General features: G+C 43.2%; 1 protein-coding gene across 1 annotated transcript; it reads left to right on the top strand.

The window, feature by feature from the left end:
- The first annotated feature begins 8,689 nt into the window (after positions 1-8,689).
- Positions 8,690-21,313, top strand: LOC115190195 (steroidogenic acute regulatory protein, mitochondrial-like). Its single transcript, XM_029748688.1, has 7 exons — positions 8,690-8,818; positions 9,600-9,731; positions 9,941-10,080; positions 12,212-12,367; positions 14,986-15,170; positions 15,400-15,493; positions 21,140-21,313. The coding sequence occupies exons 1-7, from the start codon at positions 8,755-8,757 to the stop codon at positions 21,311-21,313; spliced, it is 945 nt and encodes a 314-aa protein (XP_029604548.1). The 5' UTR covers positions 8,690-8,754.
- The last annotated feature ends 1,665 nt before the right edge of the window (positions 21,314-22,978 follow it).

Below are 22,978 nucleotides of genomic sequence, written 5' to 3'. Positions count from 1 at the left end.
CCAGGCAGGAACGGTACATTACTATATAAATGGGCCAGGCAGGTACAGTACATTACTATATAAATGGGCCAGCCAGTCATTGTTGAGAACAGTGCTCATTCCTCTAACAGTAACTGGAGGTAGAGCTGTAACCAGTCATTGTTGAACACGGTGCTCATTCCTCTAACAGTAACTGGAGGTAGAGCTGTAACCAGTCATTGTTGAACACGGTGCTCCTTCCTCTAGCAGTAACTGGAGGTAGAGATGTAACCAGTCATTGTTGAGAACAGTGCTCATTCCTCTAACAGTAACTGGAGGTAGAGCTGTAACCAGTCATCGTTGAACACGGTGCTCATTCCTCTAACAGTAACTGGAGGTAGAGCTGTAACCAGTCATTGTTGAACACGGTGCTCATTCCTCTAACAGTAACTGGAGGTAGAGCTGTAACCAGTCATTGTTGAACACGGTGCTCCTTCCTCTAGCAGTAACTGGAGGTAGAGATGTAACCAGTCATTGTTGAGAACAGTGCTCATTCCTCTAACAGTAACTGGAGATAGAGATGTAACCAGTCATTGTTGAGAACAGTGCTCATTCCTCTAACAGTAACTGGAGATAGAGATGTAACCAGTCATTGTTGAGAACAGTGCTCATTCCTCTAACAGTAACTGGAGATAGAGATGTAACCAGTCATTGTTGAGAACAGTGCTCATTCCTCTATCAGTAATTGGTGGTAGAGCTGTAACCAGTCATTGTTGAACACGGTGCTCATTCCTCTAGTAGTAACTAGTGGTAGAGCTGTAAGCATTGCAGGATGCTTCATTAGCCTCTGTCATTAAGAGTGGAGTGCCAGACCTTATTGACGGTGGGATTTGTTTTTTTATATACATTTTATTTAACCTTTATTTAACTAGGCAAGTCAGTTAAGAACAAATTCTTATTCACAATGACGGCCTACCCCGGTCAAACCCAGTGTAAATGTAACGGCTGTCGAAAGGAGCGGACCAAAGTGCAGCGTGGTGATTGTTCATATTAATATTTAATAATAAGAAAACACTAACAAAGAAACAGACCGAAAACAGCCAAACAGTTCCGTCAGGTTAACAAACTAAACAGAAAACAACTACCCACACAAACCAAGGGAAAAAGGCTGCCTAAGTATGGCTTCCAATCAGAGACAACGATAGACAGCTGCCTCTGATTGGAAACCATACCCGGCCAAAACATAGAAAACAAACACATAGAATGCCCACCCCCTATCACACCCCGACCTAACTAAACAGAGAATAACCAGCTCTCTTAGGTCAGAGCGTGACAGTAAAGTGTTTTTATTCAATGTATTGTGTCGATAGTCAATGAAGGGAATCCCACCTATATCCCCTGGGCTTGTCTTTTAATACATTGCTGACATGAAATATGGTCTTAGGACAAACATATAGTAGTTTTGCCACATACTAATAACTGCCTTTGTACGTGCCCCTTGACAATTATTGAACTTATTTAATGCATTTGAATGAAATTAAGTCAGTAAAAGCAAAATCCCATTTCAATAACTGAATATAGAGTATATATACAGTTGAAGTCAGAAGTTTACAAACACTTAGGTTGGAATCACTAAAACTTGTTTTCAACCACTCCACAAATTTCTTGTTTTAACAAACTATGGTTTTGGCAAGTCGGTTAGGACATCTACTTTGTGCATGACACGAAGTCAAAGTCATTTTTCCAACAATTGTTTACAGACAGATTATTTCACTTATAATTCACTGTATCACAATTCCAGTGGGTCAGAAGTTTACATACACTAAGTTGACTGTGCCTTTAAACAGCTTGGAAAATTCCAGAAAATCATGTCATGGCTTTAGAAGCTTCTGATAGGCTAATTGACATAATTTGAGTCAATTGGAGGTGTACCTGTGGATGTATTTCAAGACCTACCTTCAAACTCAGTGCCTCTTTGCTTGAGATCATGGAAAAATCAAAAGAAATCAGCCAAGACCTCAGAAAAAAAATTGTGTGCGAAAAGTGCAAATCAATCCCAGAACAACAGCAAAGGACCTTGTGAAGATGCTGGAGGAAATGGGTACAAAAGTATCTATATCCACAGTAAAACGAGTCCTATATCGACATAACCTGAAAGGCCGCTCAGCAAGGAAGAAGCCACCAAAACCGGCATAAAAAAAGCCAGACTACGGTATGCAACTGCACATGGGGACAAAGATCGTACGTTTTGGAGAAATGTCCTCTGGTCTGATGAAACTAAAACAGAACTGTTTGGCCATAATGTCCATCGTTACGTTTGGAGGAAAAAGGGGGATGCTTGCAAGCCGAAGAACACCATCCCAACCGTGAAGCACGGGGGTGGCAGCATCATGTTGTGGGGGTGATGTGCTGCAGGAGGGACTGGTGCACTTCACAAAATAGATGGCATTGTGAGGAAGGAAAGTATGTGGACATATTGAAGCAACATCAAGACATCAGTCAGGAAGTTAAAGCTTGGTCACAAATAGGTCTTCCAAATGGACAATGACCCCAAGCATACTTCCAAAGTTGTGGCAAAATGGCTTAAGGACAACAAAGTCAAGGTATTGGAGTGGCCATCACAAAGCCCTGACCTCAGTAATATAGAACATTTGTGGGCAGAACTGAAAAAGCGTGTGTGAGCAAGGAGGCCTACAAAACCTGACTCAGTTACACCAGCTCTGTCAGGAGGTACTGTATGGGCTAAAATTCACCCAATTTATTGTGAGAAGCTTGTGGAAGGCTACCCGAAATGTTTGACCCAAGTTAAACAATTTAAAGGCAATGCTAGAAAATACTAATTGAGTGTATGTAAACTTCTGACCCCCTGGGAATGTGATGAAAGAAATGAAAGCTGATAATAAATCATTCTCTCCACTGTTATTCTGACATTTCACATTCTTAAAATAAAGTGGTGATTCTAATTGACCTAAGACAGGACATTTTTACTAGGATTAAATGTCAGGAATTGTGAAAAACTGAGTTTAACTGTATTTGGCTAAGGTGTATGTAAACTTCCGACTTCAACTGTATATACACTACCATTCAAAAGTTGGGGGTTACTTGTTTTTGAAAGAAAAGCATGTTTTTTTGTCCATTAAAATAACATGAAATTGACCAGAAATACAGTGTAGACATTGTTAATGTTGTAAATGACTATTGTTGCTGGAAACGGCTGATTTTTAATGGAATATCTACATAGGCGTACAGAGGCCCATTATCAGCCACCATCACTCCTGTGTTCCAATGGCACGTTGTATTAGCTAATCCAAGTTTATCATTTTAAAAGGCTAATTGACCATTAGAAAACCCTTTTGCAATTATGTTAGCGCAGTTGGTGACACTGTCAGGTGTTTCCATAACAACCCAACATCGCCTCCGTTACATCTCCTCAGGGGAGAAACTTTCTGAAATGATTTCCATTTCAACCCACAAACGCTTTCCAAAACTATAGCTGCTGCATGGTTATTACTTCCTATATCAGGGGCCGAGTATCACATGGGACACTACTCCTTCCCTATATTGTTCAGTACTTTTGACCAAAGCCCTATGTCCCTGGTCAAAAGTAGTGCACTATAAAGAGAATAGGATTCCATCTGGGACGCAGCCAGGTTCACTGTTTTTTGTTGTTGTAATAATAGCCGATAATTGTGTGGAAATGAAACCCTTGGAGGTTCATTTGATGTGTCAGGTGGAATATAATACATTGGAGAGGGGCAAGCCGAGGCACTTCGCCACTTTTAGATTACAGCCGGCAATTGACGAGGTTTTAAATGGCTCTATCCCCCTCTATGCCTCATTCATTGTAACTCCAGACAGCCGTAGTTGATAAGGCAGCCGTAGTTGATAAGGCAGCCATAGTTGATAAGGCAGCCGTAGTTGATAAGGCAGCCGTAGTTGATAAGGCAGCCGTAGTTGATAAGGCAGCCGTAGTTGATAAGGCAGCCGTAGTTGATAAGGTAGCCGTAGTTGATAAGGTAGCCGTAGTTGATAAGGCAGCCGTAGTTGATAAGGCAGCCGTAGTTGATAAGGTAGCCGTAGTCGATAAGGTAGCCGTAGTCGATAAGGTAGCCGTAGTCGATAAGGTAGCCGTAGTCGATAAGGTAGCCGTAGTCGATAAGGTAGCCGTAGTCGATAAGGTAGCCGTAGTCGATAAGGTAGCCGTAGTTGATAAGGCAGCCGTAGTTGATAAGGCAGCTGTAGTTGTAGCTGTAGCTTGGGCAATTGTGCGCCGCCCTACGGGAGTCCCAATCACGGCCGGTTGTGATACAACCTGGATTCGAACCAGGGTGTCTGTAGTGACCCCTCTAGCACTGATATGCAGTGCCTTAGACTGCTGCACCACTCGGGAGCCCAATGAGGAGGTAGTTCAGGGGTACTCCTGTCAGAGCAGAATTCAGTTGGTGGTACAGTAAACGATAAAAGTTGGGAACACAATACAAGGCTACCTACTGGCTCGCACACAATACAAGGCTACTTATTGGATCACACAATACAAGGCTACTTATTGGATCACACAATACAAGGCTACTGTTCTGCAACTAGGTTATCAGTCTCCTGCTTAGCTAGGTTCTCAGTCTCCTGCTCAACTAGGTTCTCAGTCTCCTGCTCAGCTAGGTTCTCAGTCTCCTGCACAACTAGGTTCTCAGTCTCCTGCTCAGCTAGGTTCTCAGTCTCCTGCTCAGCTAGGTTCTCAGTCTCCTGCACAACTAGGTTCTCAGTCTCCTGCTCAGCTAGGTTCTCAGTCTCCTGCTCAGCTAGGTTCTCAGTCTCCTGCACAACTAGGTTCTCAGTCTCCTGTACAACTAGGTTCTCAGTCTCCTGCTCAGCTAGGTTCTCAGTCTCCTGCACAACTAGGTTCTCAGTCTCCTGCTCAGCTAGGTTCTCAGTCTCCTGCTCAGCTAGGTTCTCAGTCTCCTGATCAACATGGTTCTCAATCTCCTGCTCAGCTAGGTTCTCAATCTCCTGCTCAGCTAGGTTCTCAGTCTCCTGATCAACATGGTTCTCAATCTCCTGCTCAGCTAGGTTCTCAGTCTCCTGCTCAGGTAGGTTCTCAGTCTCCTGCTCAGCTAGGTTCTCAGTCTCCTGCTCAGCTAGGTTCTCAGTCTCCTGCTTAGCTAGGTTCTCAGTCTCCTGCTCAACTAGGTTCTCAGTCTCCTGCTTAGCTAGGTTCTCAGTCTCCTGCTCAACTAGGTTCTCAGTCTCCTGCTCAACTAGGTTCTCAGTCTCCTGCTCAACTAGGTTCTCAGTCTCCTGCTCAACTAGGTTCTCAGTCTCCTGCTTAGCTAGGTTCTCAGTCTCCTGCTCAACTAGGTTCTCAGTCTCCTGCTCAACTAGGTTCTCAGTCTCCTGCTCAACTAGGTTCTCAGTCTCCTGCTCAACTAGGTTCTCAGTCTCCTGCTTAGCTAGGTTCTCAGTCTCCTGCTCAACTAGGTTGTCAGTCTCCTGCTCAGCTAGGTTTTCAGTCTCCTGCTCAGCTAGGTTCTCAGTCTCCTGCTCAACTAGGTTCTCAGTCTCCTGCTCAGCTAGGTTCTCAGTCTCCTGTACAACTAGGTTCTCAGTCTCCTGCTCAGCTAGGTTCTCAGTCTCCTGCACAACCAGGTTCTCAGTCTCCTGCTCAGCTAGGTTCTCAGTCTCCTGCTCAGCTAGGTTCTCAGTCTCCTGATCAACATGGTTCTCAATCTCCTGCTCAGCTAGGTTCTCAATCTCCTGCTCAGCTAGGTTCTCAGTCTCCTGATCAACATGGTTCTCAATCTCCTGCTCAGCTAGGTTCTCAGTCTCCTGCTCAGGTAGGTTCTCAGTCTCCTGCTCAGCTAGGTTCTCAGTCTCCTGCTCAGCTAGGTTCTCAGTCTCCTGCTTAGCTAGGTTCTCAGTCTCCTGCTCAACTAGGTTCTCAGTCTCCTGCTTAGCTAGGTTCTCAGTCTCCTGCTCAACTAGGTTCTCAGTCTCCTGCTCAACTAGGTTCTCAGTCTCCTGCTCAACTAGGTTCTCAGTCTCCTGCTCAACTAGGTTCTCAGTCTCCTGCTTAGCTAGGTTCTCAGTCTCCTGCTCAACTAGGTTCTCAGTCTCCTGCTCAACTAGGTTCTCAGTCTCCTGCTCAACTAGGTTCTCAGTCTCCTGCTCAACTAGGTTCTCAGTCTCCTGCTTAGCTAGGTTCTCAGTCTCCTGCTCAACTAGGTTGTCAGTCTCCTGCTCAGCTAGGTTTTCAGTCTCCTGCTCAGCTAGGTTCTCAGTCTCCTGCTCAACTAGGTTCTCAGTCTCCTGCTCAGCTAGGTTCTCAGTCTCCTGCTCAGGTAGGTTCTCAGTCTCCTGCTCAGCTAGGTTCTCAGTCTCCTGCTCAGCTAGGTTCTCAGTCTCCTGCTCAGCTAGGTTCTCAGTCTCCTGCTTAGCTAGGTTCTCAGTCTCCTGCTCAACTAGGTTCTCAGTCTCCTGCTCAACTAGGTTCTCAGTCTCCTGCTCAACTAGGTTCTCAGTCTCCTGCTCAACTAGGTTCTCAGTCTCCTGCTCAGCTAAGTTCTCAGTCTCCTGCTTAGCTAGGTTCTCAGTCTCCTGCTCAACTAGGTTCTCAGTCTCCTGCTCAACTAGGTTCTCAGTCTCCTGCTCAACTAGGTTCTCAGTCTCCTGCTCAGGTAGGTTCTCAGTCTCCTGCTCAGCTAGGTTCTCAGTCTCCTGCTCAGCTAGGTTCTCAGTCTCCTGCTCAGCTAGGTTCTCAATCTCCTGCTCAGGTAGGTTCTCAGTCTCCTGCTCAGCTAGGTTCTCAGTACCAGTCAAATGTCTGGGAAACTCTGAGAGAGAGAGAGAGAGAGGAGAGAGAGAGAGAGCTTCTACATTGTAGAATAATAGTGAAGACATCAACACTATGAAATAACACATATGGGATCATGTAGCAACATATATAATTATTATATACAGTGCGTTCGGAAAGAGTTCGGTCCTCTTCACGTTACTTCCTTATTCTAAAATTGATCAAATATTTTTTTCCCCCTCATCAATCTACACACAATACCCCATAATGACAAAACAAGTCTCTGAATGTCCTTGAGTGGCCCAGCCAGAGCTGGACTTGAATCCGATTTAACATCTCTGGAGAGACCTGAAAATAGCTGTGCAGCGACGCTCCCCATCCAACCTGACAAAGCTTGAGAGGATCTGCAGAGAAGAATGGGAGAAACTCGCCAAATACAGGTGTGCCAAGCTTGTAGCGTCATATCCAGGAAGACTCAAGTCTGTAATCGCTGCCAAAGGTGCTTCAACAAAGTACTGAGTAAAGGGTCTGAATACTTATGTAAATGTGATATTTCAGTGTTTCATTCTGCAGTAGTTATATAGGATGAACCTTCACTAGAATACAGGCCGTCCTATATGTAGACTTGTCATTCTGCAGTAGTTATATAGGATGAACCTTCACTAGAATACAGGCCATCCTATATGCAGACTTGTCATTCTGCAGTAGTTATATAGGATGAACCTTCACTAGAATACAGGCCATCCTATATGTAGACTTGTCATTCTGCAGTAGTTATATAGGATGAACCTTCACTAGAATACAGGCCGTCCTATATGTAGACTTGTCATTCTGCAGTAGTTATATAGGATGAACCTTCACTAGAATACAGGCCGTCCTATATGTAGACTTGTCATTCTGCAGTAGTTATATAGGATGAACCTTCACTAGAATACAGGCCGTCCTATATGTAGACTTGTCATTCTGCAGTAGTTATATAGGATGAACCTTCACTAGAATACAGGCCGTCCTATATGTAGACTTGTCATTCTGCAGTAGTTATATAGGATGAACCTTCACTAGAATACAGGCCGTCCTATATGTAGACTTGTCATTCTGCAGTAGTTATATAGGATGAACCTTCACTAGAATACAGGCCGTCCTATATGTAGACTTGTCATTCTGCAGTAGTTATATAGGATGAACCTTCACTAGAATACAGGCCGTCCTATATGTAGACTTGTCATTCTGCAGTAGTTATATAGGATGAACCTTCACTAGAATACAGGCCGTCCTATATGTAGACTTGTCATTCTGCAGTAGTTATATAGGATGAACCTTCACTAGAATACAGGCCGTCCTATATGTAGACTTGTCATTCTGCAGTAGTTATATAGGATGAACCTTCACTAGAATACAGGCCGTCCTATATGTAGACTTGTCATTCTGCAGTAGTTATATAGGATGAACCTTCACTAGAATACAGGCCATCCTATATGTAGACTTGTCATTCTGCAGTAGTTATATAGGATGAACCTTCACTAGAATACAGGCCATCCTATATGTAGACTTGTCATTCTGCAGTAGTTATATAGGATGAACCTTCACTAGAATACAGGCCATCCTATATGTAGACTTGTCATTCTGCAGTAGTTATATAGGATGAACCTTCACTAGAATACAGGCCATCCTATATGTAGACTTGTCATTCTGCAGAAGTTATATAGGATGAACCTTCACTAGAATACAGGCCATCCTATATGTAGACTTGTCATTCTGATAATGGTTGTGGATTTATTATTGTATACATGGATCCTCACGATTTATTCTCTCCTTTTTAGAAGCACACATAAAATACCTCTATTGGAAGCAGCTGTGTGTGTGTCTCTCTAACAGCAACCTTGGGGCCAGAATTCAGTTTACAATCCTATCCTCTAACCCATCCCCTTATCTCCTCTCTTGTCCTTCAGAGGTCCTATAAAGCCTGGAGCCTGGCACACTCAAGCTGCCGTCGCTGTCACCAACGTTACAGTATGCTGCCTGCCGTGGTGAAGCTCTGCTGTGGAATCTCCTACCCTCACCTCAGGACCATGGCAGGTAAACACATACAACTATATCATCTTGGTTATGTCCTAAGTGGCTCCCTATTCCCTATATAGTGCATTATTTTTGACCAGGGCACTACAGGGGGCCATTTTGGATGCAGGCCTGAAGAGATGCATACATTTTCTCTCATTCCTTAGATTGTAGGATTACCGTGTCTTGCACACTACACATAGCCTGGTCCCAGATCAGTTAGTGCTGCCTTGCCAATTCCCTCCTATGGTCATTGCAAGACAGCACAAACAGATCTGGGACCAGCCAGTGCACGTGCATCTGGATGGAGTCTATTGTTGCTGTTAATGGCGTCTTGGCTGTGACTAGTAGTAGTCTTAGTTTGTGGAGAGAAATCCTGAGAAGTCCTCATCAAAGTGTACAACACTTTGACTTGCAGAATGGATCAAATGCAGCCTGAACGGCAGTCTGTGTCATGCTAAACATGTTTGGCTTGATAATGAGCAATGGGGTTAACAAGAGAACAAACAGATCTGAGACCAGGCTATAGTAGGAGACAACAGATCTGGGACCAGGCTATAGAAGGAGACAACAGATCTGGGACCAGGCTATAGTAGGAGACAACAGATCTGGGACCAGGCTATAGAAGGAGACAACAGATCTGGGACCAGGTTATAGAAGGAGACAACAGATCTGGGACCAGGTTATAGAAGGAGACAACAGATCTGGGACCAGGTTATAGAAGGAGACAACAGATCTGGCTATATGAAATGTGCTCTACAAATGAAAGCTGACTGTTGTTGTTATTGTCATCCTACGACAGGACTGCAACGGCGAGCTATCGCAGCGATCGGCCAGGAGCTAGCTCACATGCAGAGGAATGGGCAGACCCAACTACCAGCATGGACCAGCCATGTGGGTTGGCAGACTGGCACCGCTCAGCATCAACACAGTGGTAAGCCTGACGATGATACACAAATTGCACACATTTTCAATTACATTATTATTTTACACAGAGCACAAACTTCCCTTATTTTAGTTATAATTACATATTTTCAAGGGCATTACTTTTTACTATAACTTGTACTGACCATTGAATATTAAACAGCTTCAAATAGAACTGAATAAAGTGAGTGCTGCTGTGTGTATGTAAACTTGTTACAGAGAGCTCCAGAAGAGAGGTAGTCAACCCAGTCCCGTTGAAAGAGGAGGAGCTGCTGTACATAAGACGTGGGCACGAGGCGCTGACCAAGGCTCTGGACATTGTTGAGGATAAGAACGGATGGAAAACAGAACTCACAGAGGTAGTGCATCATCCATACATCCATACATCATCGTTGATTAAAGAGGCAATCCGGGATTTGTATATAGATTTTTGTCAAACCATCCTGTATTTCCCCTTTAAAATATGTTGCTCCATGTGTTCATGCATATCTTTTCAATCTCCAAAAAAAAGCTATTGCTATGGAAACCTTGTACTGATGCCAAACCACCAAACTGTCATATAGGACAAGGATATCCTGTCTTCAAAACCCTTCAAATATAATTGACATGGGCACTTTGTGCTGCATACTGTTGCCACAATTTCTAACTTTCTAACATTTTACATTTTAGTCACTTAGCAGACGTTCTTAATCCAAAGCAATTTACAGCCTGTGCATTCAATTTAGTTAAGTAGGGAACTTTTTGCCTTGTAGGAGAAAAATGCACTTTCCATAATCTCAGAACCCAGAACCAAATGTGTTATTCGTTATTTAATAAGGAACCCAGTAGCTGTTCCAAATGCAGCAGTTACTCTTCTGCTTTCTGAAACGGTGTGTTGTAAAGCTGCATACTAATGCCACATATCCAAACTTTCTCTTTCCGTTACTTTGACATTTAGGAAAACTTCATCTAAATAGCTATTACCATGGAAACCTTGTAGCGGTAATATTCATATCAAATCAAATCGAAATTTTATTGGTCACACATACACATATTTATCAGATGTTATTGCGGGTGTAGCGAAATGCTTGTGTTTCTAGCTCCAACAGTGCAGTAATATCTAACAATTCACAACAATACACACAATACACACAAATCTAAAGGTAAAAGAAAGGAAACATATAAATATTAGGATGAACAACGTCGGAGTGGCATAGACTAAAATACAGTAGAATAGCATACAGTATATACATATGAGATTTAACATTTTATTTGATAAAGCAAAAATATGTAAACATTATTAAAAGTCACTATTGTTCCATTATTAAAGTGGCCAGGGTTACATAATGGGGTGGAAGCAGCCTAGTGATGGCTGTTTAACAGTCTGATGGCCTTGAGATAGAAGCTGTTTTTCAGTCTCTTGGTCCCAGCTTTGATGCACCTGTACTGACCTTGCCTTCTGGATGATAATGGGGTGAACAGGCAGTGGCTTGGTTGGTTATTGTCCTTGATGATCTTTTTGGCCTTCCTGTGATGTCGGATGCTGTAGGTGCCCTGGAGGGCAGGTAGTTTGCCCCCGGTGATGCATTGGGCAGACTGCACTATCCTCTGGAGAGCCCTGCGGTTGAGAGCCATGCAGTTGCCGTATCAGGCTGTGATACAGCCCGACAGGATGCTCTCAATTGTGCATCTATAGAAGTTTGTGAGGGTTTTAGGTGCCAAGCCAAATTTCAGATCGTCAGTGATGTGTATGTTGAGGAACTTGAAGCTTTACACCTGCTCCACTGTGATACCGTCGATGTGGATAGGGGCGTGCTCCCTCTGCTGTTTCCTGAAGTCCACAATCAGCTCCTTTGTTTTGTCGACATTGAGAGAGAGGTTATTTTCCTGGCACCACACTCGCAGGGCCCTCACCTCCCCCCAGTAGGCTGTCTTGTCATTATTGGTAATCAGGCCTACTACTGTTGTGTCATCTGCAAACTCGATGACTGAGTTGCAGCCGTTTGTGGCCACGCAGTCATGGGTGAACAGGGAGTAGAGGAGGGGGCTGAGCACGCACCCTTGTGTTGAGGATCAGCGAAGTGAAAGTGTTGTTCCTACCTTCACTACCTGGGGGGCGGCCCGTCAGGAAGTCCAGGATCCAGTTGCACAGGGCGGGGCTAAAGTCAATGAAAAGCAGTCTTTGGTAGCGGGCTGCGTGGGTGGCACTGTGTTAACCTCAAAGCGGGCAAAGAAGGTGTTTAGCTTGACCGGAAGCAAGACGTTAGTGTCCGCGACGTGGCTGGTTTTCCCTTCGTAGATGCCACACTACCAAAACGTTGTAACTCTGGAGTAGAGAAATGTTCTGTAATCTCAAGACCAAATGAAGTAGAAAGACTATCACAAGAGAACGTACAGTAACTGTGTTCTATACAAAATCAGGACATCATTAGAAACCTTCTTGAAACTGTGTTGTTAAAGGAAATCATAAGGATGCCACATTACAACATTTCCTGTAAATGTCTGTCGTAGGAGAACGGGGATGTGATCTACAGTAAAGTGTTGTCTGGGGACAGGAAAGTCTTCAGACTGGAGACTGTGTTAGACGCCACCCCAGAAGAGATACATCACATCCTGTGGAAGGTGGAGGAGATGCACCAGTGGAACCCAAGCATCAAAAACATCAAGGTAACTGGTCCATCATAGTAGGGTAGTTGTTGGTCAATGTGTAATCTTAACACCTCCCCCTTAGGAAATCATTGATCTTCTGTTCTCCTTGGTCTCCATCTATTATGGCATCCTTTAGAATGTTATTCTACATATACACATGTGTTATTATCCAACTGGAATACTATTTATCTGCTAAGTATGTGTATTTTGGTCTGTAAATTGGTACATATTTGTAATAAGGTGTTTCTAAAACTATTATTAATGCTATTATTATAATACCTATTATTATTATTGTTATTTTATTTGTATTACTTTGTTTATTTATTTATCCTTTTTTCTCTGTGATTTTAGGGGTGGGGGGACCGGGAGGCATTAGGAAGGGTGGGAAACAGGGAGGGGGTCGGGGATCAACAGGGAATGTTCTGAAGGATTAGGGGTAAACAAATAAATAAAAAAGCAACGTGACTGCAAATTATTTAAAAAAAAATATTGTTTATATTTCTTCTTCAATAAAATATTATGAATAAAAGAAAACAACATCAAGATAAGCAGACTCATCTAAGCTGACATATGGAATTGTTTTACGATGGGCACACTATGGATCATTCAGCTTTTTTATTTTGAATTTTAGGACCCCTTTAGGTGTAAAAAAATATATAACAAAATTATTTGAGAAAATACTAAATTTGGCCTTTGCTACTATAAGCACATTGATGGTACTGACTTCAGACGAGTCCCCTGACATTTGTTGGGGTCATAGAGCGTTCCGACGCTACAGACATTTTCTTGAGAAGACCGATTTTGTGGGGTTGTCTCATGGTTTGACAAACACCGCTCTAGCTCTGCCACCTTCCACCGCAGACGCGGAAGTGCGACATTGGCGGATTGAGACGCATTCCATACAAAAAAACAGATACCAAATCTCTAGCTTAAACTGGAGATTATGATGGGGAATTGTTTATTGTGTTACTTAGATTGACGTACTGGTGTGTCAATCGACTATAGGGGTTTAAATAATTCAGTAATCACTTGTTAAAAATTAGGTAAGCATAAAACAGTCAACAACTTCAGGACTACAGACCCCCAGAAATTGTCAGTCCGCCTTCTAGTGGCGAAAGTAAGAACTGCAGAAAATGCACGGTCAAATAGGAGAATAATATATATTTTTATAGAGGCATACTGAAACAAGAAACGTGACACAGTGTGTAAATGATAACACATCAGTGCAGGAAATGAATACATGGATTAAAATACTGGAAGTGAATGCTGGAATTAAACAATTAACAATGCAAATGAGCAAAAGCTGTATGCATTAAGGAAATAAACACCTGGCTCAAATAGAAGCCTGTCTCTAATAAGGGCCTGATGTATTCAGTGAATTAAGCAAATAACCACCCGGGCTATGAACTGAAGTTTTATGGTAGACGTGGACCACAGTGTCAACAGTCAATAGTTTTATGGTAGACGTGGACCACACAGTGTCAACAGTCAATAGTTTTACGGTAGATGTGGACCACACAGTGTCAATAGTCGATAGTTTTATGGTAGACGTGGACCATACAGTGTCAATAGTCGATAGTTTTATGGTAGACGTGGACCACACAGTGTCAATAGTCGATAGTTTTACGGTAGACGTGGACCATACAGTGTCAATAGTCAATAGTTTTACGGTAGACGTGGACCACACAGTGTCAATAGTCGATAGTTTTACGGTAGACGTGGACCATACAGTGTCAATAGTCAATAGTTTTACGGTAGACGTGGACCACACAGTGTCAATAGTCGATAGTTTTATGGTAGATGTGGACCACACAGTGTCAATAGTCGATAGTTTTATGGTAGACGTGGACCACACAGTGTCAATAGTCGATAGTTTTACGGTAGACGTGGACCACACAGTGTCAATAGTCGATAGTTTTACGGTAGACGTGGACCATACAGTGTCAATAGTCAATAGTTTTACGGTAGACGTGGACCACACAGTGTCAATAGTCGATAGTTTTACGGTAGACGTGGACCATACAGTGTCAATAGTCAATAGTTTTACGGTAGACGTGGACCACACAGTGTCAATAGTCGATAGTTTTACGGTAGACGTGGACCACACAGTGTCAATAGTCGATAGTTTTACGGTAGATGTGGACCACACAGTGTCAATAGTCGATAGTGTCAATAGTTTTACGGTAGATGTGGACCACACAGCGTCGATAGTTGATAGTGACGTGGACCATACAGTGTCAATAGTCAATAGTTTTATGGTAGATGTGGACCACACAGCGTCGATAGTTGATAGTGTCGCTAGTTTTACAGTAGACGTGGACCACACAGTGTCGATAGTTGATAGTCAATAGTTTTACGGTAGATGTGGACCACACAGCGTCGATAGTCTTTACAACACCAGGATATCACACTTGTCTGGTGACATTCTGATGAGGGAAGAACAAACTGCTACGGCAGATCCTGTGTCTTCAGCTGGCATTATAAAGCCTTCGTCCCAACTGGCATCCTACTCCCTATACAGTGCACTAGTTGTGACATGAGAAAGCAGTGCACCATATAGGGAATATGGTCCTATTTGGGACACATAGCAGTACAGTAAATGATATTGTATTGTCAGTCTGTCTCTTGTGTTGAAGGTTCTAAAGCAAGCTGGCCCGGAAACCATGGTTACGCACGAGGTGTCAGCAGAGACAGCCGGCAACCTGATAGGCCAGAGAGACTTCCTGAGTGTGAGACACTTCTCCAGACAGGAGTCATGTATCTATCTGGGGGGAGCAGCCACACACCTGGAGTCCTTCCCTCCTCAGAAAGGCTTCGTCAGGTAACAAGAACACCGGCTTTGCTCGGATAAGCCTGGCTCATAGAGTTGGATAGAGGGTGCGCTTGGACCAAAGCCTGTTTATGGCTCATGCTGTCACAGAAGGGCCATTGCAAAGGTTATTTGATATAAAGGTTATTTTAGGTTCAGTTAATAATCATGCTGTAGGTTTCTATTCATTACATTGTTAATAGAGTTTTAATGAGTGATTTTGTTTACTTGATCTGAACAGAGCGGAGGACGGACCAACGTGTATTGTCATCGAGGCCCTGGCAGACGACACAGGCAGGAGCCACTTTACGTGGCTCCTCAACATGGATGTCAAGGTAGATTTTCTTTTCTTTTTTTATCAACTTTAATTTCGTATCCACTGCCTGAATTGAGTGACTTGAATTCAAATTGATTGACCCCAACTTGTTAGGCTACACATGGACTAGGATGTCATCACGTCAGTTTAGATCATGAATATCAATTCAAACCTCCCCTTTAAGTAGCCTGAGTGCCAGTCTGTTTGTGCTATTGTGCCGACTCCTTGTCATTCATTGTCATGCCAAACATGTTCATATGACATATCACACTAACAGACTGGCCCTCAGGCTACTTAAGAGGAGGTTTGAATTGATATTCAAGGCTACCATCAACGACTAAAGCTGCTGTGAAAATCACTTCTCCTTCACCCAAATACAGACAGCTGATGTTCTGAAAGAGCTGCAAAACCTGGACCAGTACAAATCAGCTGGGCTAGACAATCTGGACCCTCTCTTTCTAAAATGATCCGCCACAATTGTTGCAACCCCTATTACTAGCCTGGTCAACCTCTCTTTTGTATCGTCTGAGAACCACAAAAAGATTGGAAAGCTGCCACGGTCATCCCCCTCTTCAAAGGGGGAGACACTCTAGAGCCAAACTGCTACAGACCTATATCCATCCTGCCCTGCCTTTCTAAAATCTTTGAAAGCCAAGTTAACAAACAGATCACCGACCATTTCGAATCCCACCGTACCTTCTCCACTATGCAATCTGGTTTCCGAGCTGGTCATGGGTGCACCTCAGCCACGCTCAAGGTCCTAAACGATATCATAACCGCCCTCGATAAAAGACAGTACTGTGCAGCCTTCTTCATCGACCTGGCCAAGGCTTTCGACTCTGTCAATCACCGCATTAATAGCCTTGGCTTCTCAAATGATTGCCTCGCCTGGTTCACCAACTACTTTTCTGATAGAGTTCAGTGTGTCAAATCGGAGGGCCAGTTGTCCAGACCTCTGGCAGTCTTTATGGGGGTGCCACAGGGTTCAATTCTTGGGCCAACTCTTTTCTCTGTATATATCAATGATGTCGCTCTTGCTGCTGGTGATTCTCTGATCCACCTCTGCACAGACACCATTCTGTATACATCTGGCCCTTCTTTGGACACTGTGTTAATAAACCTCCAAATGAGCTTCAATGCCATACAACACTCTGTACGTGGCCTCCAACTGCTTTTAAATGCTAGTAAAACTTCAACCGATTGCTGCCCGTACCCAACTGCCCGACTAGCATCACTACTCTGGACGGTTCTGACTTAGAATATGTGGACAACTACAAATATCTAGGTGTCTGGTTAGACTGTAAACTCTCCTTCCAGACTCACATTAAGCATCTCTAATCCAAAATTAAATCTAGAATCGGCTTCCTATTTCGCAACAAAGCATCCTTCACTCATGCTGCCAAACATACCCTCGTAAAACTGATTATTCTACAGATCCTTGACTTTGGCGATGACATTTACAAAATAGCCTCCAACACTCTACTCAGACATCCAGTTTACTATCACAGTGCCATCCATTTTGTCACCAAAGCCCCATATACTACCCACCACTGCGACCTGTATGCTCTCGTTGGCTGGCCCTCGCTACATATTCGTCACCAAACCCACTGGCTCCAGGTCATCTGTAAGTCTTTGCTATTTAAAGCCCCAACTTATCTCAGCTCACTGGTCACCATAGCAACACTCAGCTCACTGGTCACCATAGCAACACCCACAGGTAGCACGCGCTCCAGCAGGTATATCTCACTGGTCATCCCCAAAGCCAACATCCCCAAAAGCAACACCCACAGGTAGCACGCGCTCCAGCAGGTATATCTCACTGGTCATCCCCAAAGCCAACACCTGCTTTGGCCACCTTTCCTTCTGGTTCTCTGCAGCCAATGACTGGAACGAATTGCAAAAATCACTGAAGCTGAAGACTTATATCTCCCTCTCTACATTTAAGCATCAGCTATCTGAGCAGCTTACCGATCACTGCACCTGTACACAGCCCATCTGTAAATAGCACACCCAACTACCTCATCCCCATATTGTTATTTATCTTTTTGCTCCTTTGCACCCCAGTATCTCTACATGCACATCATCATCTGCACATCTATCACTCCAGTGTTAATGCTAAATTGTAATTATTTCACCTCTATGGCCTATTTATTGCCTTACCTCCCTAATCTTCTACATTTGCACACACTGTACATATATTTTTCTATTGTGTTATTGACTGTATGTTGTTTATGTGTAACTCTGTGTTGTTGTTTTTGTCGCACTGCTTTGCTTTATCTTGGCCAGGTCGCAGTTGTAAATGAGAACTTGTTCTCAACTGGCCTACCTGGTTAAATAAAGGTGAAATAAAACATTTAAATAATAATAAAAATGACCTGTAGCTATAGCAGTCAGTCAATGTTCCCACTTTAGCAGAGACTGCATTCACGGTAAACATTGCTTATGTCAGCTCAAGTAACGCTTTGGTGACACAGAGTCTTTCATCACACCACAGCTAAAGATGCTCCTCCATCCTCTACAAGCTCAAAATATCAACATGTTTTGCTGTCAGATGCATTTGCCAATAGGGGTTTCACACACACACACACACACACACACACACACACACACACACACACACACACACACACACACACACACACACACACACACACACACACACACACACACACACACACACACACACACACACACACACACACACACACACACACACACACACACACACCTGGCTCCTGCTGCTGCCATTAGGGTTGGCAGCAACATCTTTCTCTAAACACTTTCTGTCAAATGAAGCTAAGCATGATGTTTCACAGGAAATGACCTGTCACTTTCAGCTGCTGGAACCTTCTATATATAGGTCTTCAGGTTGCTAAGACTGCTGTACTGATACGTTATAGAACTTCCTTAGAGAACATGTCTGATCAAGCAAGACCATTCAATGAAATGCAAGCACACAAATGCTGCTGTGCAGGGACTGGACCACCACTGAAGCAGCAGAAGGCTTCCTGAGGCACGGCTGGCATAGCGTGCACTTTAACATTTTTCATAAGACTAAACAAGACAAATACAAATTAATGTTCCAATCCTTTCACCATGATGACACCTCATTTACACATAGGATGAGACATGGTCTACCTTCATCACCATGATGACACCTAATTTACACATATAGTGAGATATGGTCTACCTTCATCCCCACGATGACACCTCATTTACACATAGGATGAGACATGGTCTACCTTCATCACCATGATGACACCTAATTTACACATATAGTGAGATATGGTCTACCTTCATTAGAGCGCTGCTCTCACTGCCACTGTATGTATGAACAGTACAGTTCCTTCGGAAAATATTCAGACCCCTTGACTTTTTCCACATTTTGTTAGGTTACAGTCTTATTCTAAAATATATTAAATTGTTATTTTTTTCTCATCAATCTACACACAATACCTCATAATGACAAAGCAAAAACAGGTTTTTAGATTTTCTTTACTAATTTATAACAAAAAAACCCTGAAATATCACATTTACATAAGTATTCAGACCCTTTACTCAGTACTTTGTTGAAGCACCTTTGGCAGAGATTACAGCCTTGAATCTTCTTAGGTATGACGCTACAAGCTTGGCACACCTGTATTTGGGGAGTTTCTCCCATTCTTCTCTGCCGATCCTCTCAAGCTCTGTCAGGTTGGATTGGGAGCGTCGGTGCACAGCTATTTTCAGGTCATGCCAGAGATGTTCGATCAGGCTCAAGTCCGGGCTCTGGCTGGGCAACTCAAGGACATTTAGAGACTTGTCCCGAAGCCACTCCTGCATTATCTTGGCCGTGTGCTTAGGGTCGTTATCCTGTTGGAAGGTGAACCTTCATCCCAGTCTGAGGGTCCTGAACGCTCTGGACTTCTCTGTACTTTGCTCTGTTCATCTTTCTCTCGATCCTGACTAGTCTCCCAATCCCTGCTACTGAAAAACATCCCCACATGCTTCACCGTAGGGATGGTGCAAGGTTTCTTCCAGACGTGACACTTGGCATTCAGGCCAAAGACTTCAACCTTGGTTTCATCAGACCAGAGAATCTTGTTTTTCATGGTCTGAGAGAACTTTAGGTACCTTTTGGCCATCTCCAAGCGAGCTGTCATGTGTCTTTTACTGAGGAGTGGCTTATGTCTGGCCACTCTACCATAAAGGCCTGATTGATGGAGTGCTGCAGAGATGGTTATCCTTCTGGAAGGTTCTCCCATTTCCACAGAGGAACTCTGGAGCTCTGTCAGAGTGACTATCGGGTTCTTGGTCACCTCCCTGACCAAGGCCCTTCTCCCCTGATTGCTCAGTTTGGCCGGGCAGCCAGCTCTAGGAAGAGTCTTGGTGGTTCCAAACTTCTTCCATTTAAGAATGATGAAGGCCACTGTGTTCTTGGGGATGTTCAATGCTGCAGAATTGTTTTGGTGCCCTTCCCCATATCTGTGCCTCGACACAATCCTGTCTTGGAGCTCTACACGCAATTCCTTCGACCTCATGGCTTGATTTTTGCTCTGACATGCACTGTCAACTGTGGGACCTTATATAGACAGGTGGACTCAAATAGACAGGTGTGTGCCTTTCCAAATCATGTCCAATCAATTTAATTTACCACAGGTGGACTCCAATCAAGTTGTAGAAAAATCTCAAGGATGATCAATGGAAACAGGATGCACCTGAGCTCAATTTCATGTCTCATAGCAAAGGGTCTGAATTCTTATGTGAATATATTAAAAACATTTTTTAAACCTCTTTCACTTTGTCGTTATGGGGTATTGTGTGTAGATTGAGGACAATTTTGATTTAATCCATTTTAGAATTAGGCCGTAACGTAACAAAATGTGGAAAAAGTCAAGGGGTCTGAATACTTTCCGAATGCACTGTATTTATTTATTTTTTTTTTTTTTTTTTTATTTCACCTTTATTTAACCAGGTAGACTAGTTGAGAACAAGTCCTTTATTTAACCAGGTAGGCTAGTTGAGAACAAGTCCTTTATTTAACCAGGTAGGCCAGTTGAGAACAAGTTCTCATTTACAACTGCGACCTGGCCAAGATAAAGCAAAGCAGTTTGACACATACAACAACACAGAGTTACACATGGAGTAAACAATAAACAAGCCAATAACACAATAAACAAGTCAATGACACAGTAGAAAAAAAGAAAGTCTATATACAGTGTGTGCAAATGGCATGAGGAGGTAGGCAATAAATAGGCCATAGGAGCGAATAATTATGTATGTATGTATGTATGTATGTATGTATGTATGTATGTATGTATGTATGTATGTATGTATGTATGTATGTATGTGTGCCCGTTTCTAACATAGATGTTGTTTGGGATTTCTGTTATTATCTATGCATAATCACTTTAATAACTTTACCTACATGTGCATATTACCTCAATTACCTCGACAACGGTACCCCCTGTATATAGCCCCGCTATTGTTATTTACTGCTGCTCTTTAATTATTTGTTATTCATATCTTTTACTTTGTTTTAGGTATTTTCTTAAAACTGAATTGTTGGTTAAGGGCTTGTAAGTAAGCATTTCACTGTAAGGTGTACACCTGTTGTATTCTGTGCATGTGACTAATAAAATGTGATTTGATTTGAAGATTGAATATGTATGTACTGTATTTTCAGGGCTGGCTGCCAAAGTCAATCGTCAATCAAGCTTTGCCGCGAGCGCAGGTGGATTTCACCCGGTGTCTGCGCAGACGGCTGGCCGAGGGACCTACTCAGCGACACACAAACCACCATGCTCCCTCAGTGTCTAGAGCCAGACAACCACCGCACACACTCTCTGACACACACTAACTGGAGTTGAGTGCTTGGGAGTAGAGACAGAGAGAGAGAGAGACTTAGAGAGAGACTGAAGGACCTGGCTGCCATTCACACACACACACACACACAGAGAGACAGAACCATCTGCAGGCTGGTTCTGGCCTTTCACTAGGAGCACCCAGACACCCAGAGGATAGCCACCCACCGCTGTGAAGACATGCCAGGGTGCCCTCTCTTTCAGGGTGTGTGACAGACACACACATCTACACACACACACACACACACACACACACACACACACACACACACACACACACACACACACACACACACACACACACACACACACACACACACACACACACACACACACACACACACACACACACACACACACACACAGGAAGTGTTGGTTGAAGCTACTCTGAATATATAGTTTACCAAGCTACCAATTACTTCACACGGGAATAAGTTAAGCTACACTAAAGCTCACTCCATCCAAACTACTTTGTGAAAAAGTATCATATCTTAATCTGAAATGTCATAGACTACACATTGCAAGAATAGATCACTTTGGGGTCATATCTTAACAGAATGTGTAATTTTGCCGCCTGTTAAAGACCCCAAAACAACATTTCAAATGAAAATTAGGAGGTGGCATGCTGAAAAAGACAGTAAATGATTGCCTACTTTAGCCATATTTTATTTTTGCCAAAACAGTAGTGTGTAGTTCCAGTAGTTAGCTACACCGCTACATGGTAAAACAGTAGTGTGTAGTTCCAGTAGTTAGCTACACCGCTACATGGTAAAACAGTAGTGTGTAGTTCCAGTAGTTAGCTACACCGCTACATGGTAAAACAGTAGTGTGTAGTTCCAGTAGTTAGCTACACCGCTACATGGTAAAACAGTAGTGTGTAGTTCCAGTAGTTAGCTACACCGCTACATGGTAAAACAGTAGTGTGTAGTTCCAGTAGTTAGCTACACCGCTACATGGTAAAACAGTAGTGTGTAGTTCCAGTAGTTAGCTACACCGCTACATGGTAAAACAGTAGTGTGTAGTTCCAGTAGTTAGCTACACCGCTACATGGTAAAACAGTAGTGTGTAGTTCCAGTAGTTAGCTACACCGCTACATGGTAAAACAGTAGTGTGCAGTTCCAGTAGTTAGCTACACCACTACATGGTAAAACAGTAGTGTGTAGTTCCAGTAGTTAGCTACACCGCTACTTGGTAAAACAGTAGTGTGTAGTTCCAGTAGTTAGCTACACCGCTATATGGTAAAACAGTAGTGTGTAGTTCCTGTAGTTAGCTACACCGCTACATAGCAAAATAATTACACACACACACACACACACACACACACACACACACACACACACACACACACACACACACACACACACACACACACACACACACACACACACACACACACACACACGGGTCTGCCCGTCTGAGAGAACAAGCTGAGCTCATAATAGGAATTCATGAATAATATACTGTACCAGTGTCCAGGCTGTATCACAATTGGCCGTGATTAGGAGTCCCATAGGGCGGCGTACAATTGGCCCAGCGCCGCCCGGGTTTGGCCGGTGTAGGCCCTCATTGTAAATAAGAATTTGTTCTTAACTGACTTGCCTAGTTAAATAAAGGTTACATTTAAATATATATATATAATAATAAACCACACAAACCTCATG

Source organism: Salmo trutta, unplaced genomic scaffold, assembly GCF_901001165.1.
Source record: "Salmo trutta unplaced genomic scaffold, fSalTru1.1, whole genome shotgun sequence".
NCBI classification, from domain to species: Eukaryota; Metazoa; Chordata; class Actinopteri; order Salmoniformes; family Salmonidae; genus Salmo; species Salmo trutta.
This window is presented reverse-complemented; position numbering and strand designations above follow the sequence as displayed.

What these genes read in the sequence shown, in the direction of transcription:
- LOC115190195 (XM_029748688.1), top strand. Translation starts at nt 8,755, where the DNA reads ATGCTGCCTGCCGTGGTGAAGCTCTGCTGTGGAATCTCCTACCCTCAC. An exon ending in CGCTCAGCATCAACACAGTG is followed by an intron (nt 9,732 to 9,940) that starts GTAAGCCTGACG and finishes AACTTGTTACAG; the next exon opens with AGAGCTCCAGAAGAGAGGTA. An exon ending in GGAAAACAGAACTCACAGAG is followed by an intron (nt 10,081 to 12,211) that starts GTAGTGCATCAT and finishes TGTCTGTCGTAG; the next exon opens with GAGAACGGGGATGTGATCTA.